Source organism: Pelodiscus sinensis, chromosome 1, assembly GCF_052426305.1.
Source record: "Pelodiscus sinensis isolate ZL-2025 chromosome 1, ASM5242630v1, whole genome shotgun sequence".
Classification (NCBI taxonomy): Eukaryota; Metazoa; Chordata; order Testudines; family Trionychidae; genus Pelodiscus; species Pelodiscus sinensis.
The window spans coordinates 176,767,087-176,790,960 of record NC_143052.1 but is presented as its reverse complement, the minus strand read 5'-3'; the positions used below and the strand labels follow the sequence as shown (position 1 = coordinate 176,790,960).

Sequence of the window (23,874 nt, the reverse complement as noted above, 5' to 3'; positions counted from 1 at the left end):
TCATCAATGTAATGGGATTTGGGGTGTGCTCCATAAATCTCCCTCTCTTCTCATCCTCATCAGTTTGGGGGGGATGTACATTACTATTCTCCTATCACAGAGCAACAGCCACTAGGTTGCCTCTTGTTGCTTCTGGGATGAATTCCTAGGGACATTTTCTCAGACATCAGAACAAGAGACCAGGTTTATTTTTGCTTTGAGTCTCAGAGTCTCTTAGATGGCTTTGAATCACCACAAAAATTCTGGACCAGCATATGAAAAATGGCCTCTAATTTGGGCTGCCTCCATTGTTGTTTTGATCTCACAAAGCAAGATGGAGGGACTAGACATCTCTAAGTTTTTATGCCAGCTTGAGATCTGCAAGATCTGATTTTTTTTTCAGAGGCTGGTTTTGAAAATATTAGACTTTATGGATTTGTTTTAAAATAACAACATTTACTGGATGATTATTACCCCTTCCCCACATCTGAGAGAGTTGGTGACTGTAATAGGGTGTAGACTCATTGCCATGGTGCCTCCTGCTGGTTGCTCTAGGAATTGGCTCAGTCCAGTTGAATGTGCTGCTTTTTGGGTGACATCTTGCTTGTCATCCCTCGGCTGTCTCCTCCTTCTAGGGTCTGGACTTATGTTTCTCCTGGACCTTGGTGTCCTTTTCAGGGTATAGCTTTTAGGCTGTTCTCCTCCTTCTGGAGGGACTCAGTCTTTCACCCAACCTCCCATGACTGTGGTAAACTGCAGCCCATTGTCTAGCCCCTATTTCAGGAGCAAACTGCAATTCTTTGGCTGGCTGCTGTCTTCTGCGACCCATGGGGCAAAAGAGGGGTCCAGGCCCACATGCAGCTCTGGGCCACAGCCCAGGGACCCTCTAGCAAGCAGCCACTCCCTGCTTCTCCTATGCTCACTGGGCCACTTCCCTGTAGCCCCAGCACCTCCATCTGCCCTGTCTACCAGTAAGGCTGGAGCTACACTTGCACCCATGACCCTGCTGAGTACTGTTTTGTTCTTATAGACAGCCAGGCCTTCTTCCTCATGTTGCAGAGAGAGACTGAACTATTCTGTGTCCCTTCTTATAGGGCCCATTTGGCCCTGATTGGCTGCTTCTCAACCTCCCCCTGGTTGTCTCCTTATAAGTCCTTTCTGCATTACTTGGGCTCTGTGAAGCCTTCCTAGGGCTGCTTTAGCCCCTCCCAATTTGTAGTAGGGAACTGCACAAATAGAATGAGGATCAGGGTAAGATTGATGTAATTGTCTTTTTAAGTTTCTGAAATGTTGTTCTTGTTATTTTTCACTTCCACATTCTGTTCAGAAGCTGAAATGGCAGGGTCCAACATTGTGGGAATGGTAAATAGAATAAGCAAACATTTTATTATTTCTCTCAATTTTAAAAATAATGTAATGGACTTCTCTGAATGTTTTAAAAACTTGAGCCCCTCCTCAGCCTACAACCTGATGTCTGATTTTATTCTAGGACTACATGTGAAACTCTGTAAAAAATAAATGCTGGAAAAAAGAAGCTTGCAAGGGAAATAACATTTGAGGTTGAGCAGCATGAATGGCTCTCCAATAATTATAGCTTACTATAAAGAGTGTCTCATGGAAGCTTTGCTCTCAGCATTTATTTTCATATCCTTGTTCTTGTTTGTTCTTCTCTGGCATCACTCACTTGATGGCTCAAACCCACTGTAGCATATTGGAAAGGATATAAAATATGAAGTAATAGTCTTTGGGCTAATACATTTTTGAAAATGTTTCATGCCTCATTTCTCACGTAAATTCTTAGGTTGCATTCAGCCTTCAAAGTGTCATTCATATTCATAAGGACAAGGGGGCTACTGTTCATTACGTTCACAGATAAGCTATAAGCACTGTCAGGCTTGCCCACCAAGGACTGCAAAAGTGTTTTCTCTATGATGTTCCCATCATGGGGACATTGTGACCAGAGGAATGGTTTATGGACACATGAGAAAAGTCTGTGGTCTGTACTTTTCTTACTTCATAGACCTCTGAGAATTTTTCCACTCTTTCTGCATTTTTAACCCTATTCAAACTCACATCCTCTAGTTCTTATTCTCATCCACCAGCCTTCCAACTGAAGAGGCATGAGGCATGTTTTATGAATCTATTAGTGCCACCATTCCTATTCCTACATCAGCTGGAGGAGTCATTATTGAGAATAGTCTGGGACTCCGCAGCATTCCCAACCCCTAATAATCTGGGGAGTAGAAAATTGAGACCTGAGCATCCCAGCTAGCAATGTACAGCTGACCCATCAGTAGGTCAGTGGAATAACCTACTCGTATGTGCAATTATGCACCCAATGTGGATGGGCAGGAGGGGAAAATAATCTTAGTTCTGAGACCACTGATGAAATAAACACAATTTAATACCAGATTGCCTTAATGACTTATCCCAAATGCAGAAGTGCCAGATACAGTTGTTTTACACATGCAGTACAATGGCCGTGTCCACACTCAGGGGTTCTTTCGAAAAAAGTACCCTTTTTTCGAAAGAACTTCCCCTGCATCCAGACTCAAGCCGCGTTCTTTCGAAATTATTTCGAAAGAACGCGGCTTTTCTTTCGATGGCGGTAAACCTCGTTTCACGAGGAAGAACGCCTTCCTTCGAAAGTTCTTCTTTCGAAGGAAGGCGTTCTTCAATGTAAAGAGGCTGTCTTTGAAAGAGAGCATCCAGACTCGCTGGGTGCTCTCTTTCGAAAAAGCGGATTTCCTCTATCGAAAGATCCGCCTGCAGTCTAGACGCGATCTTTCGAAAGAGGCTCTTTCGAAAGATGCTTTCGAAAGAGCCTCTTTCGAAAGAAGCCTGCAGTCTAGACACACCCAATGTGAAGAGCTTGCATAGCTCTCAGACTGTTGGTTTAATAACACTTGTTGTTAGGTTATGAAAAATCATAAATGTATATCTATTGGGTCTCTTTTCCCTTATGGTTTAGGTGATGACTTATGAACAGTGGATCCCACCTCGAGTTCACAATCTGACAGAGCCCAGTGCCAGTGAAACGGTGAGTTGTGTTGCTAACATTTGTATTTATCCTTAGATGTGAGTGTTCTGAAAGAGGGGATAGTTTCACTATGATTTCTTTCACTGGATTTCAACTCCCAGAATCCTGAATGCCCTCTTTCCAAATCTATGTTATTAGTGACAGTAATTTTATCCTTTATAGACACAGAATTTCTAATTCCTACTAGGTGTTCTTTCCTCCTGGAACCATGTGTTGCCTCTACTACCAGCCTGATCCCTTATTGGGATAAATGACAAGTTGAGGCCCAGGATTAACACAGCAAGTCTGCTGAAAGTTCAGGACGAGTTTCATGAGCAGGGATGTGTGAAAGAATTTTTCTTTCATGAGCAGGGGTGTGTGAAAGACGTGTCTGCATCATTCCTGACTACGGGTTGGACCTCCCTGACCAGTCCCGAACAAAGGATTTTTCTAGACCAAATGAGATCTGGGAGGAGGGGAGCCAGCCTCCCCACTAGGCTCTTTTCCACAGGCTCCAGGGCTTCTCTCCCCAGCCTCCCAGTCCTGTGAGCTGTGGCAGCCCAGCTGGAGTTTCAGGTGGGCCACACCAACCTCGTGGCAGCCCGGCTGCCCCAGTATAGCTCCCTATGGCCTGCCACTGTGGGCTTAGCTGCCCTGTGGGCTCCACTGACCCCACTGACTCCACCACCTCATTTGCTCTGAGCCACCAGCAACCTCTGCTACTGGGGCTTTCTAGTCCCACAACATTTGTGGTCCTTCCAGACCATGAATGTTGCCTGACCACAGAGTTCCGGATGATAGAGGTTCAACCTCTAGAAACTTTTCTGAGAGCTAAATTAATTTGATTCTCCAGATTTAAAAAAAAGTCAGTATATTTTGCAAAACAGTTCTGCCATACAAATGCAATAGCAAATGTTTTCTCACACATAGACTTCACATATTTATAGCCCATCTGGAAATGTCATTGGAAACTACCAATACTTTCCAAAGAAAGAATATAAAAGTATTTCTCATAGTAAGAACATAATAACATTACAGACAGGAAGACAGGTTCATTTACTTGCTATATTTAGTTTGCTTTTTTGAAAAGTCAGTAATTGCTGTGTAGCTGAATGTTTTTGGGACCTGTAAACCAATTCAGAAAATGATCACACATTTCTGCTATGCTTATTTATGCTGAGACATTCCATGCTTCACAAGTAAAATGACTGAAACCAGTGTAGGTTCTTCTCAAATTAAGTATTACTAAAAGGGAGTAAGGATGTTTGGATCTGGCTGATAGCACTGTTCATTTTGATTTCAAAATGCTGTCTGCTCATCAAATTAATCCTTATAACAGCTCAGGGAGTACAGCTGTCCAATGTATTTATTGGGAATAATTTATCAGGCCAAATGTAGCCTTTTTTTCAGTTCACACGTTTTTCATTAATAGATTTTTTAATGTTTAGAAATTTGTTATTCATTAGCGTTCAAACTGGGTATGCCAGTGAAAAGCAGCTAATAGGTGGTTTGTTTATTTAGACTATTAAAAACTTGTTACTTGATCACCTTAATGACATAGTATTTCCACATGACTAAAAGTTGTTAAACTGGAGAATAATGATAGAAATGTAGCCGTGTTAGTCTGGTGTAGCTGAAACAAAATACAGGACTATGTAGCACTTTAAAGACTAACAAGATGGTTTATTACGTGATGAACTTTCGTGGGCCAGACCCACTTCCTCAGATCAGATAGTGGAAGAAAATTGTCACAACCATATATACCAAAGGATACAATTTAAAAAAATGAACACATATGAAAAGGACAAATCAAATTTCAGAACAGAAGGGGGATGGGGGGGGAGGTAAATGTCTGTGAGCTAATGATATTAGAGGTGATAATTGGGGAAGCTATCTTTGTAATGGGTAAGATAATTAGATTCTTTATTTAGGCTCAGGTGTAAAGTGTCGAATTTAAGAAATATAATGTTTTGTGCGCATCCAGAAATATAATTTATGCTATCACCTCTGCATCCAGAAATATAATTTATGCTATCATGTGCCGAAAGTGCCCGTCTGCTATGTACATTGGACAAACGTCTCAGACACTTCGCCAAAGGATCAATGCCCACAAAACAGATATTAGACAGGATCACAAAGAAAAAACAGTTTCTTGCCATTTCAACCAGAAAGGACATTGTCTCGACGACTTAATTACCTGCATCCTGCTTCAAAAGCCTTTTAAAACTGCACTTGAAAGAAAATCCTCTGAACTGTTATTCATGCTAAAATTTGACACTTTGCACAGGGGTCTTAACAAAGACCCTAATTATCTTACCCATTACAAAGATAGCTTCCCCAATTATCACCTCTAATATCATTAGCTCACAGACATTTACCTTCCTCCCCCCATTCCCCTTCTGTTCTGAAATTTGATTTGTCCTTTTCATATGTGTTCATTTTTTTTAATTGTATGCTTTGGTATATATGGTTCTGACAATTTTCTTCCACTATCTGATCTGAGGTAATGGGTCTGGCCCATGAAAGTTCATCACCTAATAAACCACCTTGTTAGTCTTTAAAGTGCTACATGGAGAATAATGAATATGCATGGGTAAATGAAGACTCTTTCTCTCAGGCTATGTCTACACTACAGAGGTTTTTTTTTTTTTGAAAAACAGCTGTTTTTCTGAAAAAAACTTGTGGAGCATCCACACCTCAAGCGCACTTTTGTGCAAAACAATTGAAAGAACAGAGAAGTTTCCTGGCGTAGATATTCCTCATTCCACGAGGAAGAATGACTTTTTGCGAAAGAGCTCTTTCGCAAAAAGGTATGTGTGGACGGAGAAGAGGGATTTTTGCACAAAAAGAGTAAAGAGGAAAAAGCACAGGTGTCCTGGTGGCCATTCTGTGCATAGCAATCAGAGCTTGCGATTTCGAGAGAGCATCCATGCAGTCTGGACACTCTCTTTCACAAAAGCACATTGCTTTTTCAATGTGCTTTTGCAGCGTGGATGTGCTCTTGCAAAAGAAGTTTTTGCAGAAGACCTCTTCCGATAATAGCTTTTTGCACGTGAAGCCTGCAGTCTTGACATAGCCTCAGGTATTTGCGGTGGGGAGAAAAAGCCATTCCCTGATGTTTATGTGAACAAATACTCACGCAGAGGCACATTCAGGAATGGTGACTAAAGGGAGTCCCAAATATGGTTGAAATGAGCAGCTGTTTGGAATTCAAACCTATAATTATGAACACCGTTTTCCAATATTCACCAAGTGTTCCCAGTTTTAGGCAGGGAAAATGCAGAAAAGAGACTTTCTCGGGATCAGACTGCATTATCATCAAAGCCAGTAGAACTAGTAGTTCTTGTCTCATAATCCTGAGCTGAGACTACTTGGGATGCTGATTCTCACGTAATATAAGTACCAGGTGGAATCTTTGCCTGATACTGGCATCAAAATTTTAACTTTTCTTTTCATATCTTAATTTTGGGATGGCTCAGGGTTGCAATGAAATTATAAAACATCAGCCATGAGATGGCTGATTTTGTGATACTTTTCCACTCATCTGGAATAAGTAAGCACTAGAAATCCAGCTCTAAAGAGATTCAGGGTCTTGGCAATATAGTTAACTCAAGGTGTAATGTTACCTCTCACCCAACACCTGAGTAAAACAATAATCTCTAACAAGAGTAACAAAACTAGCTAGTCTATCAGGGAGGTGGAAGTAAGCGGGTGCACCCGGGTGCGCAGATCCAGGAAGAGCTGGCTGAGCTGTGGCAAAAGGCAGTAGGGAGCTATTTAAATAGTTTGCAATAGGACAGTATCTATAAGAAATGTTAAGTTACTTTCACTGCTGGATGGATTGCAGTTTGAATGGTGCCAAGGTTCAGACTAGTAATGCAATGGGGACTCACTTTCAGTGTTATTTTTTAGACTAAGACAATTCAGCTAGTTAGGCTAAGCAGCCAAACATTTTGGATTTGGATATTTAGTCAAAGCAAAACTCCCCATCTTCTAAAAGCTCCCCCGTCATTCATAGATATTACAAAGTTATCTGTGCCCACACAAGATAGCTATTTTGTTTATTATTACTTTTAACTAACATTAGACACATCCCACTAAGTGCTTACAAAAACAGAGGATTACACTTTGTCCATTAGTAAAATTATCTGAGTAGATTATGTGCCATTTTATTTTGATGTTCCATAAACATAAATCCTAGATCAGAACCCTAGATCAAAAAGTCATGGGCCTGATTCTTCAGTGCCCTTGTGTAGTCACTGACACTGTGCAAAGTGGGTGCTTATCAGAGATCTCCACTTATACACCAGTGCTAATATCTGCACTCCCTTTGGCACTTTGCAAATTAAATTCACAATGGACAATTAAATCCCATATCTCTGCACTGTGGAGAACTAGAACCTAAATTTGAACATGTCTGAATGAGGGGTTTTGAAATCTGGCTCACGTGTGGGTGTTCGGATTCAGCCAAAGACTCAGGTACAAGGGGTAGGACTTTATGTATTTCTCATGGAAGGCTCCTGGGGGGTGGGTTCACAGCTGGCATAAGCCAGGTGAGTGCTACTAAAGTCAAAGGAGCTGGCTTCTAATGCCTAAATTGTATAGCATGTACAAATATTGAAATGCTTTTAATCTTTCAGGCAGTGTACTGATTAAATGTTCTTAGATATGTAAAATCCTTTATTTTGCTGAGTTATGCTTGGGTCAACACAATTTCTACTATCCTATTTCAAGAGCCTATTTAGTTTGTAGTATTTTCTTCATTTTGTTCAGTTCTTTAGTTCCGTCCATTTCTTATAAACTCCACACAACTTGTATATTACAAGAGCTATAATGTAGGTTGCAAATCAACTTTGATTATAACTCCATTTTCCACTAGCTTGGGATTTAGCACTTTGTGAGTTTGCCATTGTCCACTCTTGTTCCACAAGACAGTGAAACAAAGTCACCATCCAGTGCCTTCCTTAAATAAACCACTTGCCTTTCCACTGTACATTTAGTGAATGTCCTTTTTTCCTGCTTGGAGCACTTTCAAAGCTCAACACACCAGTGTCTGAACTGCTGGCATGTGAAGTGTAGAAATCTCTTTTGACAAGCATTGTTAGGTTGATCTATGGAACATTATTTGTGAAATCTAAAATGAGTGTTTCTTATGCCTCTTTTATGATAGCTATTGTTGGATGCTACTTTGTACTGCCTGAATGCTAGTACTCTGAAAGTGCCTCATCCTACATTCTCAGCACCAGAGTCAGAGCCGAGGAGTGTCAAAACTCTCAAACTCAATCCTTAAGTAATCTACCAGTGTGCATTAATTAGTTTGTGCTGGCAGAAATGTTGCAGACCTCTTCTTCTGTCTTTGTCTTGGTGTGGAGAATTATGCATATAAGGAAGTGGGAAAGAACCTTGATGTTTGACTTAATTGGAGGGGAGAGTGCAATAAGGTCCGTGAATTACTTGCTGATAATGCTAGCATTGGCAATTAATCATGTGGAATATTGCAGAAGAGATTTTGACATACTAGACTACATTTTCTGCTGGTGTAAATTGGAGACATTCCACTGAAGTCAATAGAGCTAGATCCATTTGCACCAACAGAGAACAGGCATTTAATTAGAAGATCATAATTAGCAATGTGTCAAAAATCTACCATTGTAAAAAACAACCATTTGCAGTTTTACTCCTTTTACTCATGTTTGTTTGTTTCCTCTGGAAGGCATTACTACAAGTGCCATTTGACATGGGAAACAGCTTGCTTGCTACTGAAATGGAGAATTTCTGCACTCAACTCCAAGGAGAAAGTTAGTGTTGCAGCTGAGAATAAAACTTATGAGTTCCTGGCTCTATGTGCGATGATATGGCTACATCTTACATATGGCTATTTATTATATAATAAATACAGTTTCAATCCAAACTTTCTAGTAGTTTCACACACGATATTACTTAATAATAGAAACCTTTGGAATCCAAACTTCAGGGCTGTGTCTACACTGGCATGAATTTCCAGAAATGCTTAAAACAGAATAGTTTTCGTTATAAGTATTTCCGGAAAAAGAGCGTCTACATTGGCAGGCTGCTTTTCCAGAAAAGCCCTTTTTCCGGAAAAGCATCTGTGGCCAATGTAGACGCGCTTTTCCGGAAAAGACTACTGGGCTGTCTACACTGGCCCTTTTCCAGAACAGTGTTCTGGAATAAGGACTTATGCCCGAGTGGGAGCAGCGTAGCTTTTCCGGAATAGCGGCTGATTTTGTACAGTAGAGCGTCGTTGCTTTTCCGAAAATTCAAGGGCCAGTGTAGACAGCTCACAGATTATTCCGGAAAAGCGGCTGATTTTCTGGAATAAGTGGCCCAGTGTAGACACAGCCCACATTTCTGGAGGATTGTTCATATACAGTAGGGTATTGTGATAGTTTTGTGGTGATGGAAAATACCCAGTAAAAATCTTATTGTATGGATTATTTGAATTTAAGATAGGAAGAAAAGAAAGGCAGCTGTTTAGAGAAATATCTCTTTTGCCTGGTGATATTAGTTAGTTTTGTGCATATTTCCATACCTTTTGGTATCATCCTATCTATATAATTTAAAGGTTCTGATATTTGGAAAACCTGAAGGTGAGCAGCAAGCATATAGATTGAGGGCTGATGGGTCTCCTGGCTTTGCTGTGAAGTTTTTTATCGTCTTGTCCTCTTGTCCTCACTTTCATCACCTCAAAACTGCCATTCAAGACTCATCTTCCAAAGCCATTACAGAGATGGTTATTTCTCATCTTGATCACTGTTCCAAAATGCTTGGCTATGATGCTGAACTTCCTTGCTTCTCAAAATAAACATTCTAAAGTTTTTTTTATTGTTTATTCTCATTTTATTTTTTTTTCAATTAGGTTACAGAATCAGACGACAATAAAGCTGAATCAATGGGAACATTAAAACGATTGCAGAAATTGGTCAGAACCAAGAAAGCCAGTATACATAGTTTGGATGACGTCAAACATGTTTTGATACCTCTCAGTAAGTAAAGAGCCATTTTGGTGTACTTGCACACATTTGGAAAATGTCACTTTACTGAACAAAGGTATAATTGAGCTTGCTCTTATCTGAGCTGAGCTGTCATTCAAAGTCTAGATGGTCTGTGCCACATCTTAGATGCCACACCAAATGTCACTGCAATGCAATGATACAACAAAGGTGATATGTGAAAATTATTTCCCATTGCATCAGTTTATATGTAATAATAAATACTGTTCTTGCAATTGATGGGTAGGATGTATGTGTATTGGGGTGGAGGGGAATATCCTAAACAGCTGAGTGGAATATCCAGACTTTTATCTTTGAGCCATTGTGTTTCTTTAATGAAGTTTCCCAGCTTTAGCTTACATTTTACATGAGGATGGCAAAATGCACAGAAGAGAAGATGACTTTTATCCATCTAGAAGTCAATGGCAGTGGGAGGTGCTAGAAAAAACAGCAATCTGCTGCACAAGGGAGCAGGTTCTTGTTGCCTCATATCAGGTTGCTTGGATTATCCCAAAGCTGATGCCAAGCAGGCATTCTAAAGCTGATGGGGTATGTCTACACCACCAACCTAGTTCGAACTAGGGTGGTAATGTAGTCAACCGGAGTGGCAAATGAAGCCCAGGATTTGAATTTCCTGGTCTTCATTTGCATGTTGCCGGGCGCCGCCATTTTTAAATGTCCGCTAGTTCGGACTCCGTGCCCCGCGGCTACACGCGGCACGAACTAGGTAGTTTGGACTAGGATTCCTATTCCAAACTACCGTTACTCCTCATGGAACTACCTAGTTCGTGCCGCGTGTAGCCGCAGGGCGCGGAGTCTGAACTAGCGGACATTTAAAAATGGCGGCGCCCGGCAACATGCAAATGAAGCCCGGGAAATTCAAATCCTGGGCTTCATTTGCCACTCCGGTTGACTACATTACCACCCTAGTTCAAACTAGGTTGGTAGTGTAGACATACCCATGGTGAACCCAAGTGCTTTCAACTGCTTTCATCAGATCCCTGATCCAATTGTGTAGCCATTCTTTGTCTGAACTTGTTTTCCTAGCATTAGTTCTCAGAGTGCAAACAGTAGTGTAGATATGCCTTTATGGATATTTTTAAACTAATCCCAGAAAAATGAATTGAGACCACTTAATGAACTGGTGTTTCAGTCGGATCAGTAAGGAAATTCAGGATTCGGCAGCTACTTTGAGATATCCATGCATGGACTAGGAGTAGGTGAATTATTCAGGAAAATACTCTGGTTTCTGTCAATTAGTCCCCTAAGCCAAACTCACACATTATGTGACTATTGCAGCATGATGTTTGATTAATGAAGTCCCCATATTCAATGCAAAAATTACCATTGTAATGCTCTGTGGAGCCAGCAAAATTCTCCAGGCTTCTGAGTGAGCTGCAAGATTCTTTTTTCAAATGGAAAGTTTGAAAAAACCTGCTTTGTCTAGAGAGTAGAGTCATTGACCTATTATTAGGTCTTTTCCATCTCTTTAATTGCCATTATTATTTGAGTTTATGGAGTTTTTGATTGATTTCAGTATATATGTCTCATTGGGCAATATTTCAAATGGTAGCAAATGGTCTGATTGCAAATGCAACACATAAAAAGCAAATCTTTTAAATTTTTAAAGATCCATCACCTGACGCCTCCTGTCTCTCTGAAGAAGACGAGGAAGCACTGATTTCCTGCATGAAACTAACAAAGTCCCAGGAAAAGAAGCTCTGGAAAGACAATGCTAGGCGAAAGGAAGAAACTGAGACTAGAGCAAATTTTATTTCAGCTTCATTGGGTAGATCTTATACTTCTAGACTGAGCAATATAGGAAATATTTCCATCCATTCAGAAACTGAATTTCAGCTATGGAGTGACTGGAAGCCTTTTCCCAATAATCAGCTCTGTCCATGTGATTTTGTGATCTCAAAAGTAGAAAAGTGGGAAAATTGTACTTGTTCTCATCATCCACATCTTACTTGCTCCGTCACTGATGTGGATCTTCCATATTCATGGGTAAGTGATTTCCTTTATAGTTAAAAGTGTCAAAAGTGGAAACTTATTGAACTGATTTAAATCAATTGAAGAGTCACTGAAATTTAGCACATGATTATCCAAAGTGAAAAAATGAGGAGGAAATTCAAAAAGTCAAATTCGGGTTTGATCTGTACAAATGCAAATTATGTTTGAGTTGTACCCATTTATACCAGGTTTGGATTTGGTTTGGGATATACAAACTAACAATTTAAATACCAATGGTTTAGGGATTGACTATTTTTCACCATTGGGCGATCAACGAGCGTGTTTAAATTTAAGATTTTTCAATATGTCTGTTCAACAGTAAACTGGGTTCTTCCGAAATTCTCATATTGCATGATCCAAAGTCAACTGACATCAATGGGGGCTTTTCTGTTACTTAATGAGCTTTGAATCAAGCACATATCAATCACTGTGATACTAGTGATGAGTTCCAGAACTCTATCCAGAGGAAAACCAGCAAAAGATAAAATTGCCAGTAATAATGTTTGTGCACTTTGTATCAGGAGGGACTTGATTTGAGGAAACCTTTGTGGCTCTTGGGGATTCAAGCAGGCAGTGACAGAGATGCAGAATCTGATCTCCATTTGGAAGAGTTGTTTAAGGCTGCAAAGGCCCAGAGTGTGGATTGCATGGAGACAGAATGGTGTAGGTCAAATTTCAGCTCCAGCCCTTTCCACAGAGTAGGGATCATTCCTTGCTAGCATCTACTGAGGTACTAGTTGCCTGAAGCGGGGCTGGGAAGAACCAGACAGTGATCTCTAACTTTCACTGCACCATGCCCATTTACTCGTATTGTACTTGGGGTAGAGTCTGGTTCCGAATGTACAGTGAGCCCTGAGGGAGCAAGTGCAGTTCTTCAGGTAGCAGATGGAGGCTATAGCTGGTGCAGTGGCCAAAGAGATACCAAAATGTTAGATCAAAGACTTTAGCCTTGTTTTGGATTACACTGAAGACAATATGAGGTTTTCCCATTTTACCTTAAATACCTTTTTGTTGTTGGGAATGCTGTAGATATGCCTCACTTAATATAAATGCACCTGGAAACATCAGTGTCCTTTTAAAACATTATGATGCTTTTCACACCAACACTGTGGCATTATTTTTTACCCTGGTGAAATCCAGCCAGAGTCAAGTACAAATGCCAGCAAAAGTTGGTTTTATGTTGATGTTTTCAGTGGGGGAGGAGTGTTGTTAAGCTATCTGCTTTTTTAGTGGACCATTTTCTCCCTGGTTGTGATTTATCTTTGTGGGCTTAGACTCTTTTGATTCAGATTATAGAATAGGGAGAATCAACTCATTCTTCCCATAGACATCCTAACAACCAGCTCAGCAAAAGATTACAAGGATTAGATGTTTTGTTTTGTTTTGTTTTGTTTTTCAAGAATCATAGCTGGCAGAAGTGACTGTTCTACACGTGAAGGAATCAGATTTAGGGGATGATGTGGATGGTAATTTTAATATTGATTTATCTGTACCAGTAAAAATAGTGTATTCATATATATTGTCTTCAACCCAACATATAGCTAAGGACTTTTTATTTTATTGGCTTGCCTTGGGTAATATTCTCTCGGCATTGGCCAAATAGGACATGGAACAGACATACTCAAGTACCTATAGTACTAGAATGGAGGTGCTCTGCTTTCATGGGAGCAAGAAGAGGGGAAGGGAAATATTCTACATGCAAGAATAAGTTTCCAAGATGCATTTCAAATAAATGTGCTCTGTTTGAGCTAGCTTGGGAACAGGAGACCAATCTACATTTTAGGTTGGCTGCAGTGTCATCCAACCACAACTTGATTAGATATGCAAACTTGGGGACTTCAGCATCACTGTAATCACTAATTAAACAGTGGCCTCATTAGTCAGAATGAAATAAATAAATAAATTTTAGTCTGATACCCTGCCTTCCTCAGAGATAATGAACAAAACCACAATGGAACTAAGACTACCTCACTCTATATTTTCTCTTCTCTTCCTACCCACTACCCCAAGTTTCATAACGAATGCCCCTCTTCCCAAATGCATGATATCATTGTGTATCTTCTCGGGCATTTTAAGATGGCCCTTGAAGTGCAATGACTGGGTTCCAGAATAAGCACCTCCAGGACAAAGGATATTCATCTTCTGTCACAGCAAATCTGTACCTCACTGATCCATTCTTTCTACTGAGCTCTGTCACATAACCACAAAATCAGAGTGAAACTGCATGGGACCCTTCAAACTCCTCAAGCTAAACTTTCCCTGTCCTCCCTAATTCAGTCCATAACAGAACTATGACTTGCTTTGATTTTCTCCTCTGGGAGGGTATGTCTACACTACAAAGTTAGTTTGAACTAACGGACGTTAGTTCGAACTAACTTTCATAGGCGCTACACTAGCGCTCCGTTAGTTCGAATTTAATTCGAACTAACGGAGTGCTTAGTTCGAACTAGGTAATCCTCATTCCACGAGGATTAAGCCTAGTTCGAAATTACTTGTTTGAATTAAGGGCTGTGTAGACCCTTAATTTGAACTAGTGGGAGGCTAGCCCTCCCCAGCTTTCCCTGGTGGCCACTCTGGCCAACACCAGGAAAACTCGTCTGCCCCCTTCCCGGCCCCAGACCCCTTAAAGGGGCACAGGCTGGCTACGGTGCCTGTGCCAGGTGCAAGCCTGCCAGCACCCAGCCAGCAGACCCTGCACCTGGCACGGATCGAGCCACCCGCCCGATGCCCCCCAGCTCTCCCCCTCTTCCCAGGACCAGGCTGGCGGCTCCCGGGAGCTTGCCCGGCACCGCAAGAGGCTACCAGCCTGGCCACCCAGGAGCAGGTGTGCAAGAGAATCAAGGGGGTCCACTGAGACCCCCGACCCTGAGCCCTGAGCTTACAATGGCCGTCCTGGGTCCATCTAGCCCAGTAGCCTTTGTGCCGACAGCGACCAACCCTAGGGACCCTGGAGGGGATGGACCGAAGACAGTGACCAAGCCATTTGTCTCGTGCCATCCCTCTCCAGCCTTCCACAAACCTTGGCCGGGGACACCACTCCTACCCCCTGGCTAATAGCACTCCATGGACCCAACCTCCATCACTTTATCTCACTTCCCTTTAAACTCTGTTCTAGTTGTAGCCTTCACAGCCTCCTGCAGCAAGGAGTTCCACAGGTTGACTCTTTGCTTTGTGAAGAACAACTTTCGCTTATTAGTTTGAAGCCCGCTACCCATTCCTTTCCTTTGGTGTCCTCTAGTCCTTCTTTATGGGAACTATTGAAGAACTTTTCTGTATGCACCCTCTCCACCCAACTCCTGCTTTTAGAGACCTCTATCCTGTCCCCCCTCAGTCTCCTCTTTTCTAAGCTGAGAAGTCCCAGTCTCTTTAACCTCTCTTTATATGGGACCTGTTCCCAACCCCTGATCATTTTAGTTGCCCTCCCCTCTCCCACCCTCTCTCTTCCCCTCTCCCACCTCCTTTTCCCAGTCTCCCCCAGTTTTGTTCAATAAAGACAGATTCCATTTTGGAACACAATTCTCCTTTATTTTGTTCATCAAGAAGAGGGGCTAGGGAAGGGTAAGTGGAAGAAGGTGAGGGAGGAATGGGGTACGCGCCCCCGATGGGGAGGACTGGGCTGGCTCTGCAGGCTTCTGGGGGTGGAAGCTCTCCTGCAGCCCCCCAATTGCCCCCTCTCCCCAGATGGCAGCCTGTGGCAAGTGCAGCCGGTCTGATGGCCGAGTGCTGTGATGTGCCCAGTGTGGGTACTCCGGGCAATCCAAGCCAGGACTGCTTTGCAAGCGGGGCACCCCTGAGAACTGTCTGTCCGGGGTGGGGGTAGGGACCCTTTAAGCATAGCCCTCGGCTAGCCTGAGACAGCATCTCCACGCTCTAAGTCCTCCTCTGATGCCCTGCCGCACTGCTTCCGGCCATCCTTAAGCCTGGTTCAGGGTCCACTTAATGTGGACATGCTAGTTCGAATTAGCAAAACGCTAATTAGCAAAACACTAGTTTTTTAGTCTGGATCCGTTAGTTCAAATTAGCTTAGTTCGAATTAACTAATTCGAACTAAGTTAGTTCGAATTAACGTTGTAGTGTAGATGTACCCAGAGTGACAGAGAATGAACTGTCATGTACTGTCGTCAGCTTTGTTGTTATATTAAGGCTCATTACATAGCATCAGAACACTTCCAGATTTCAATTCTATAACAATGTATTATACAACCCCATGGATTTGTAGCTGCATTATCAGTCTACAGCCAAAACCCCATCTGTGCCTCTATCACATGAGTTAACTAAGATACATTGTTTACCCATGCAAAATATAATGGGATATAGAGTAAAATCTTGCTGGGGACAACACATCACTTATGTAGCTTTTTGGAATTTCAGCAGGTTTCGGTGAGCAGTCATAGATACCAATATGCCTCCCTGGAAATGATTCTTTCCTCCTTTAGAAAAATTTTAGTGCATTTAAAGATGTACTGAATGGTTTTGCAAAAATTAAAAGACACCCAAAAACAGAGAAACTACTTTACATAACATAAGAATGGCCATACTGGGTCAAACCAAAAGTCCATCCAGTCCAATATCCTGTCTGCCAACAGTGGCCAATGCCAGGTGCCCCAGAGGGAGTGAAACGAACAGGTAATGATCAACTGATCTCTCCCCTGCCATCCATCTCCACCCTCCGACAAACAGAGACTAGGGACACCATTCCTTACCCATCCTGGCTAATAGCCATTAATGTACATAACCTCCATGAATGTATCTAGTTCTTTTTTAAACCCTGTTATAGCTCTAGCCTTCACAACCTCCTTAGGCAAGGAGTTCCACAGGCTGACTGTGCGCTGTGTGAAGAACTTCATTTTATTTGTTTTAAACCCTCTGCCCATTAATTACATTTGGTGCCCCCTAGTTCTTATATTATGGGAACAAGTAAATAACTTTTCCTTATTCACTTTCTTCACACTACTCATGATTTTATATGCCTCTATCACCTCCCCCCTTAGTCTCCTCTTTTCCAAGCTGAAAAGTCCCAGCCTCTTTAATCTCTCCTCATATGGGACCCGTTCCAAACCCCTAATCATTTTAGTTGCCCTTCTCTGAACCTTTTCTAATGCCAGTATATCTTTTTGAGATGAGGAGACCACATTTGAATGCAGTATTCAAGATGTGGGCATATCATGGATTTATATAAGGGCAAAAAGATATTCTCCGTCTTATTCTCTATCCCTTTTTTAATGATTCCTAACATCTTGTTTGCTTTTTTGACTGCCGCTGCACGCTACATGGACATCTTCAGAGAACTATCCATGATGAATCCAAGATTTCTTTCCTGATTAGTTGTAGCTAAATTAGCCACCGCCATATTATATGTACGGTTGGGGTTATTTTTTCAAATGTGCATTACTTTACATTTATCCGCATTACATTTCATTTGCCATTTTGTTGCCCAGCCACTCAGTTTGGGGAGATATTTCTGAAGTTCTTCGCAGTCAGCTTTAGTCTTAACTTCCTTGAGCAATTTAGTATAGTCTGAAAACTCTGCCACCTCACTGTTCACCCCCATCTCCAGATCATTTATGAATAAGTTCAATAGGATTGGTCCTAGGACTGACCCTTGGGGAATACCACTAGTTACACCTGTCAATTCTGAAAATTTACCATTTATTCCCACCCTTTGTTTCTTGTCTTTTAACAAGTTCTCAATCCATGAAAGAATCTTGCCTCTTATCCCATGACAACTTAATTTATGTAAGAGCCTTTGGTGAGGGACCTTGTCAAAGGCTTTCTGGAAATCTAAGTACACTATCTCTACTGGATCCCCCTTGTGCACATGTTTGTTGACCCCATCAAAGAACTCTAATAGATTAGTAAAACATGATTTCTCTTTGCAGAAACCATGCTGACTTTTGCCAAACAAATTATGTTCTTCTATGTGTCTGACAATTTTATTCTTTACTATTGTTTCAACTAATTTGCCTGGTACTGACATTAGACTTACTGTAATTCCCGGGATCACCTCTAGAGCCCATTTTAAATACTGGCATTACATTAGCTATCTTCCAATCACTGGGTACAGAAGCTGTTTTAAAGGATAAGTTACAAACTATAGTTAATAGTTCTTCAATTTCACATTTGAGTTCTTTCAGATTACTTGGGTGAATGCCATCTGGTCCCAGTGACTTGTTACTGTTAAGTTTATCAATTAATTCGAAATCCTCCTCTAATGACACTTCAGTCTGTTACAATTACTCAGATTTGTCACCTAGAAAGGATGGCGAGGTTTGGGAATCTCCCTAACATCCTCAGCCATGAAGACTGAAGCAAAGAATTCATTTAGTTTCTCTGCAATGACTTTATCATCTTTAAGTGCTCCTTTTGTATCTCAATCGTCCTGTGGCCCCACTGGCTGTTTAGCAGGCTTCCTGTTTCTGATGTACTTTAAAAACATTTTGTTATTACCTTTTGAATTTTTGGCTAGCTGTTCTTCAAACTCCTTTTTGGCTTTTCTTATTAAATTTTTACACTTAATTTGGCAGTGTCTATGCTCCTTTTTATTTTCCTTGGATTGGACTTCCACTTTTTAAAAGATGCCTTTTTATCTCTCACTGCTTCTTTTACATGATTGTTAAGCCATGGTGGCTCTTCTTTAGTTCTTTTACTGTGTTTTTTAATTTGGGGTATACATTTAAGTTGGGCCTCTATTATGGTGTCTTTGAACTGCTTTATAGTGTGTCAAGTACAGAAATGAGTATAGCACCTCAGTATTAAACATTGTAATATTGTCAGCTGAAAAATGGGGGGGGGGAGGGAAATGATCAGTCATCAGTTTAATAAATACTTGACATTTATGAGGTTGTTAGTTCCCCTTTTCTCTCACTTTCTCAAGCTATTCCATCAGCAAAAATGTACGTCAGTTGTGGCTTAGACTTTTCTTAACGGTCTGTGGATTACTAGAAGCTCTTCTTGTGCTGTGTGTAATTTAGAAATCTTGCTATCCAAAACAGGGCAATAAGGTACGTAGAAGTGCCACATCCGGAAAGTAGAAATCATAGCACTATGACTAACATCTAGTTATTAAAAACAAACAAACAGAAGTTGTGTTGTTTAGTATTTTTTAACATAGTCCCATACACAGTATTCAATACAGGATAAAATAATTGCTTTACAAAATACAATATGCTATTCTTTCTTTCTTTCTTTCTTTCTTTCTTTCTTTCTTTCTTTCTTTCTTTCTTTCTTTCTTTCTTTCTTTCTTTCTTTCTTTCTTGGGCTATGTCTACACTACAGGGTTTTTGTACAAAAACACGTCAAGCGTGTTTTTGCGCAAGAAAATCTATAGTCAATCGACAGAACAGAGGGTTTTTTTTGTGGTGTAGGTATATTTCCTTCTACAAGGCATAACTCCTTTTTGTGCAAGAGTTCTTGTGCAAAAAGATGTGTGTGTGGATGCTCAACAGGGGCTTCTTGTGCAAAAAGGGCCTATCACAAAAAAGCACAGGTGCTCTGATGGCCATTCTGTGAATGGCAGTCAGAACTTTCTTGCGCAAGAGTGTCCATACAGTGTAGACGCGCTTTTGCACAAGAAGTTTTTGCAGAAGATCTCTTCCGCTAAAAGCTTCTTGCGCAAAAGCCCTGCAGTGTAGACAAAACCTTGGAGTAAATAGTAATAGTAACCTTTAGTATATCCTGCTAATGTCAACCTTGAGCAACTTTGTAAGATTTGCAATAGAACATCATTGGGGATGCTATCATGAGTATTGTGGTATATCAAAAGGTTTCAGACAGCTCTGTGGCTAGTATATTGTAATCCGATTCCCAGGGTGCAGCCTGGATTTTGGGACTACTGAGACCTCCATCTCACCAATCTAGGTTGCCTCTCATACTATGATACTGATGTGAAGCTACAAGGCCTCTGACAGACACTGCATTTATATAGACATCCACAGGAAGTGACACATTTCCTCAGCCAATTTTCCTCAGCTTCCTAGTCTCACACCCCAGAATTCTAACTTGCTCTGGTCAATAGCCTGGCCAGTGTATGTTCATTACCCAGTCTTCCCCTCCCACAGTGCAGAGGGGACACACAACAGCCATTATAAACTGAGCTGAGATTTCCCAAACACTTTAGCCAAAACTCACTGTTTTAAGTAAAATATAAAACACGTTTAACAACAGAATGAATGTAAATGATTGTAAGTGGTAGACTTAAAGGGCAAAGTTACTTATCTTAGGAAAGAAAAATAGAAATACACATTCTAAATCTTCAACTTTTGCTTAGACTAAAAGTTTAATCATAAACGTTTGTCATACTGGTAGGTGGTACAATCAGGTTACAGTTTCTCAGTATAGACTGGAACTATTTTCCACTCGTGTAACTTACTTCCCTCGTTCAAAGCCTTATCTTTCAGATGTGTTTCTGGGAGTTGAAATGGTGGGTGGGGGAGAGCAAGCCCAACGATGATATCACTTCTCTTTTATGCTTTTTTCCAGCCTTTTTGAAAGATCTTTGCTATGACCTGGGATCTTCCACTACCGAGGTGGATGTGCCTTCTTTGAGAAATCTCTAGGATAATGGTTGTGTGTTGATTAAGCATCTGTCTTGCTGTTGATGGCTACTCCTTTGTAGCTCAAAGGCTAGTTTGTAGGCATTCCTGATCTCACAACCTATCTCAGTAATATATATAACTATACCTCATAACCTGGTGTGTAATCATAGCCCACACAATCCCACAATATATTAAAAGTTCAACAGATAAAGACTTTTAAAATGATACCTTTTTAAATGACTTTTAAAAGGGTCCATTGTATAGAACAGTGGCCTGGGATGCAGATTTAAGTTCTGTTGCCATTGAGCTGCTGTCTATGTCACATAATCTCTTTTAGCAGCCTTTTTTATTCACTTCCCCACAACTGGGGAGAAAAGGAGCCCGTTATTACAGTAGTTTCTTATTTTTCTCATCTGCAAAATAATAATGCTTATGCACATAAGCGATTGGTGCCTGCAGGGGGGAGAGGGAGCAGGGATGGCCACTCAGAAGAACATTTAGCAATTACAAATTTTGACAGTGGCACAGCTCTCCCAGACTTCAGCTACCAATCATGCTCCTCTTCCTGGTTTTCCCTCTGCAGCCAGTTCTTGGATACTTCCTCCAGTTTTCTACTCACATTCTGCTTTGGCCTATCACAACATCCAATGTATCAAGTGCCGCAATAACAACTCTAAGTGTGAAACCATACAATCACTACACCCTCAGGTGAACTCCCACTAAAAATGATAAAAGTCAAAGACACCACGTCACCTGTGGGCAGGGCCATCCCTAGAAGGGTGTGGGACCCAGGAAACCCCCCTTCCTCACCCCACATCCTGCCCCCACTCCACTCTGTGAAGCAGAGCAACCTGGTTGGGAGATGGGCAGCAGAGGGGTGAAGACTGCTGCATGTGTTACTCTACTTCCTGGGTTTCTACCACTGCAGTGAGGCTGACCTGTGCTACCACCCCATGCCAGTCCTCCCCTCAGGTAATTCCTGGGCCTTTCTGTCCCCCACAGCCTCCTATCAATACTGGGGACTGTCCCATATATAGAATGGTTGGGGGGGCCACCACAGGGCCCCCCCCAAAAAAATGTAGGGCCTAGCTGGCTGTCATCCACCATCCTATGGATAGTACAGCTCTGCCTCTGATTGAACACTTCAGAAAATGATCACCTCATCCTCAAACGAAACCAGTACAATATTTTCAAAAGATGTATCTGGGGGCTTAATTTCATAACTCCACTAGACACTGAACAGAGACATTGGATTCATGGCTTGTTAAAACAATTTGTAACCCACTAAATTCCAGGGCCCCTTCTCAAGCTTATTTATCCCTTTCCCCTACTATGACCTGAGAAGTGTTAATTGGTCACTTCACCTTGAATGGTCCATTGAAATATATATTAACTGCTTATGCTCAACAACTTGTACCAAGTTATATTTAGCTGTGGCACTCTACAGCCTCATCTCTGTGTAAGCTTGTCTCCCACCCACAAAAGTTGGTCCAGTAAGAGAGATTAATGCACACTTATAACCTGGCAATGACACAGCTATAATAATAATAACCTGGCAATGACACAGCTATAACAGTGCATACTTCACTGTTCCTGATCATCATGGCTCTTCTTGTCAGTGCTAAGTGCTGGTGGGGGCCCCCTGGACGTCCTATAGTTAACTGTGACCAAATCATTATCCTCTAGGCCAGTGGTCCCCAACGCGGTGCCCACCGCATAATCTGGGCCTGTCCCGCCCCCAGCGTGCGGCACATGGGCGGCCCCTACCCCAGGTGTGTGGCACATGAGTGATGCCGGCCCCGGGCACGCGGTGCATGCGCGGCCCCGCCCCCGGGCACCCGGCAGCCCCAAAAGGTTGGGGACCATTGCTGTAGGACATTGTAGCAGGTGGAAGCAAGGATGCCATTTTGGGAGGGTGAGGGGGAATAGCCGTGCTCTCTCACATGTGGCTTGTTTTTCATCCCGTTCCCCAGACACTAAGGCTACGTCTACACTGGCAGCTTCTTGCGCAAGTACTATTTTGCGGAAGAGTTCTTGCACAAAAAGTCTTCCACAAGAGCGCATCTACACTGGCATGTGTTTTTACGCAAGAGATGTGCTTTTGCGCATGAGCATCTGTGGCAGTGTGGACGCTTTCTTGCGCAAGAAAGCTCTGATGGACATTTTAACCATAAGGGCTTCTTGCACAAGAAATTCATGTTGCCTGTCTACACTGCCCTCTTGTGGAAGAGCTCTTGCGCACGGGGGCTTATTCCTCGTGGGAAGAGGAATAACTCTTCCGGAAGAAGCCCTGTTTTACAATGCTAGACTGTAAATTTACTTGCGAAAGAAAACGTGCAGTATAGACAGCAGGCAAGTTTTTGCCCAAGAACAGCTGTTTTTGTGCAAAAAGCTGCCAGTGTAGACATAGCCTAAGGGTATGTCTAGACTACATGCCTCTGTCGCCAGAGGCATGTAGATTAGACTACCAGGTATAGGAAAATGAAGCGGCGATTTAAATAATCGCCGCTTCATTTAAATTTACATGGCTGCCGCGCTGAGCCGACAAACAGCTGATCAGCGCGGTAGTCTGGATGCGCGGGTGTTGACATCAAAGGCATTTGTCGACCACCCAGGTATACCTCATCCCGGGACAGAGGCATGTAGTCTAGACGTACTCTACAAGTGTGAAGGGAAAGTTCTGGTATTCTGTGCATGCCTCTCACACCTGACTGGTGAGCTCCCTTCACCAGATAGATATGTGAGGCATGCATGGAATGCAAGAACTTTCCCCTCACTACCTTAGTGTCCAGAGAATCGGATAAAAAGCAAGCTGCATCCCAGAGTGCACAGCTGCTCCTCCCCTCCTCCGCCTCCTCCTCCCGCCAAAATGGTGCCCTTGGGTGCAGAAGATCCTGTAACTAAAGAACAGAGAAAAGAATATGCAGTTGTTCTGCAAAATTTTATTTTAGGATGTTGAAAGCATCCAGTTCTGCTTTTTGGCTGTCTCAGGCCCAGGGGACACTTAAGGGAAGATTTCAACATCATTTCAGACAGGTTACTGTTTCCTGCTGAGCAGAACTATCTTTATATATATATATATATATATATATATATATATAGACAGAGAGAGAGAGAGAGAGAGAGAGAGAGGAGAGTTTATGGCAGTGCAGTGTTATATGTGTGTTTACATATTATCCTTTCTGATTGCTACAAGCCTGCATGTTGCTTCAAGAAGTATTCAAGATTAAATATAGAATTCAGAACTGGTATGCATGTAACTGACATATTGGGGAATCTAAAAAAATCTTTTCTGAGATATACACTTTCAGAACATAAG

General features: G+C 41.8%; 1 protein-coding gene across 2 annotated transcripts in view; it reads left to right on the top strand.

Annotated features, from left to right (window-relative positions):
- Positions 1 to 23,874, top strand: part of SAMSN1 (SAM domain, SH3 domain and nuclear localization signals 1) — a 136,969-nt gene that overhangs the window by 47,679 nt on the left and 65,416 nt on the right. Inside the window, exons 8-10 of one of the 2 annotated variants that reach the window (XM_075909842.2) lie at positions 2,951 to 3,019; positions 9,876 to 10,002; positions 11,639 to 12,015. In XM_075909842.2, coding sequence (XP_075765957.1) covers positions 2,951 to 3,019; positions 9,876 to 10,002; positions 11,639 to 12,015 — 573 coding nt within the window. The remainder of the gene's footprint in view (positions 1 to 2,950; positions 3,020 to 9,875; positions 10,003 to 11,638; positions 12,016 to 23,874) is intronic. The other variant, XM_075909844.2, reaches the window with a different exon arrangement.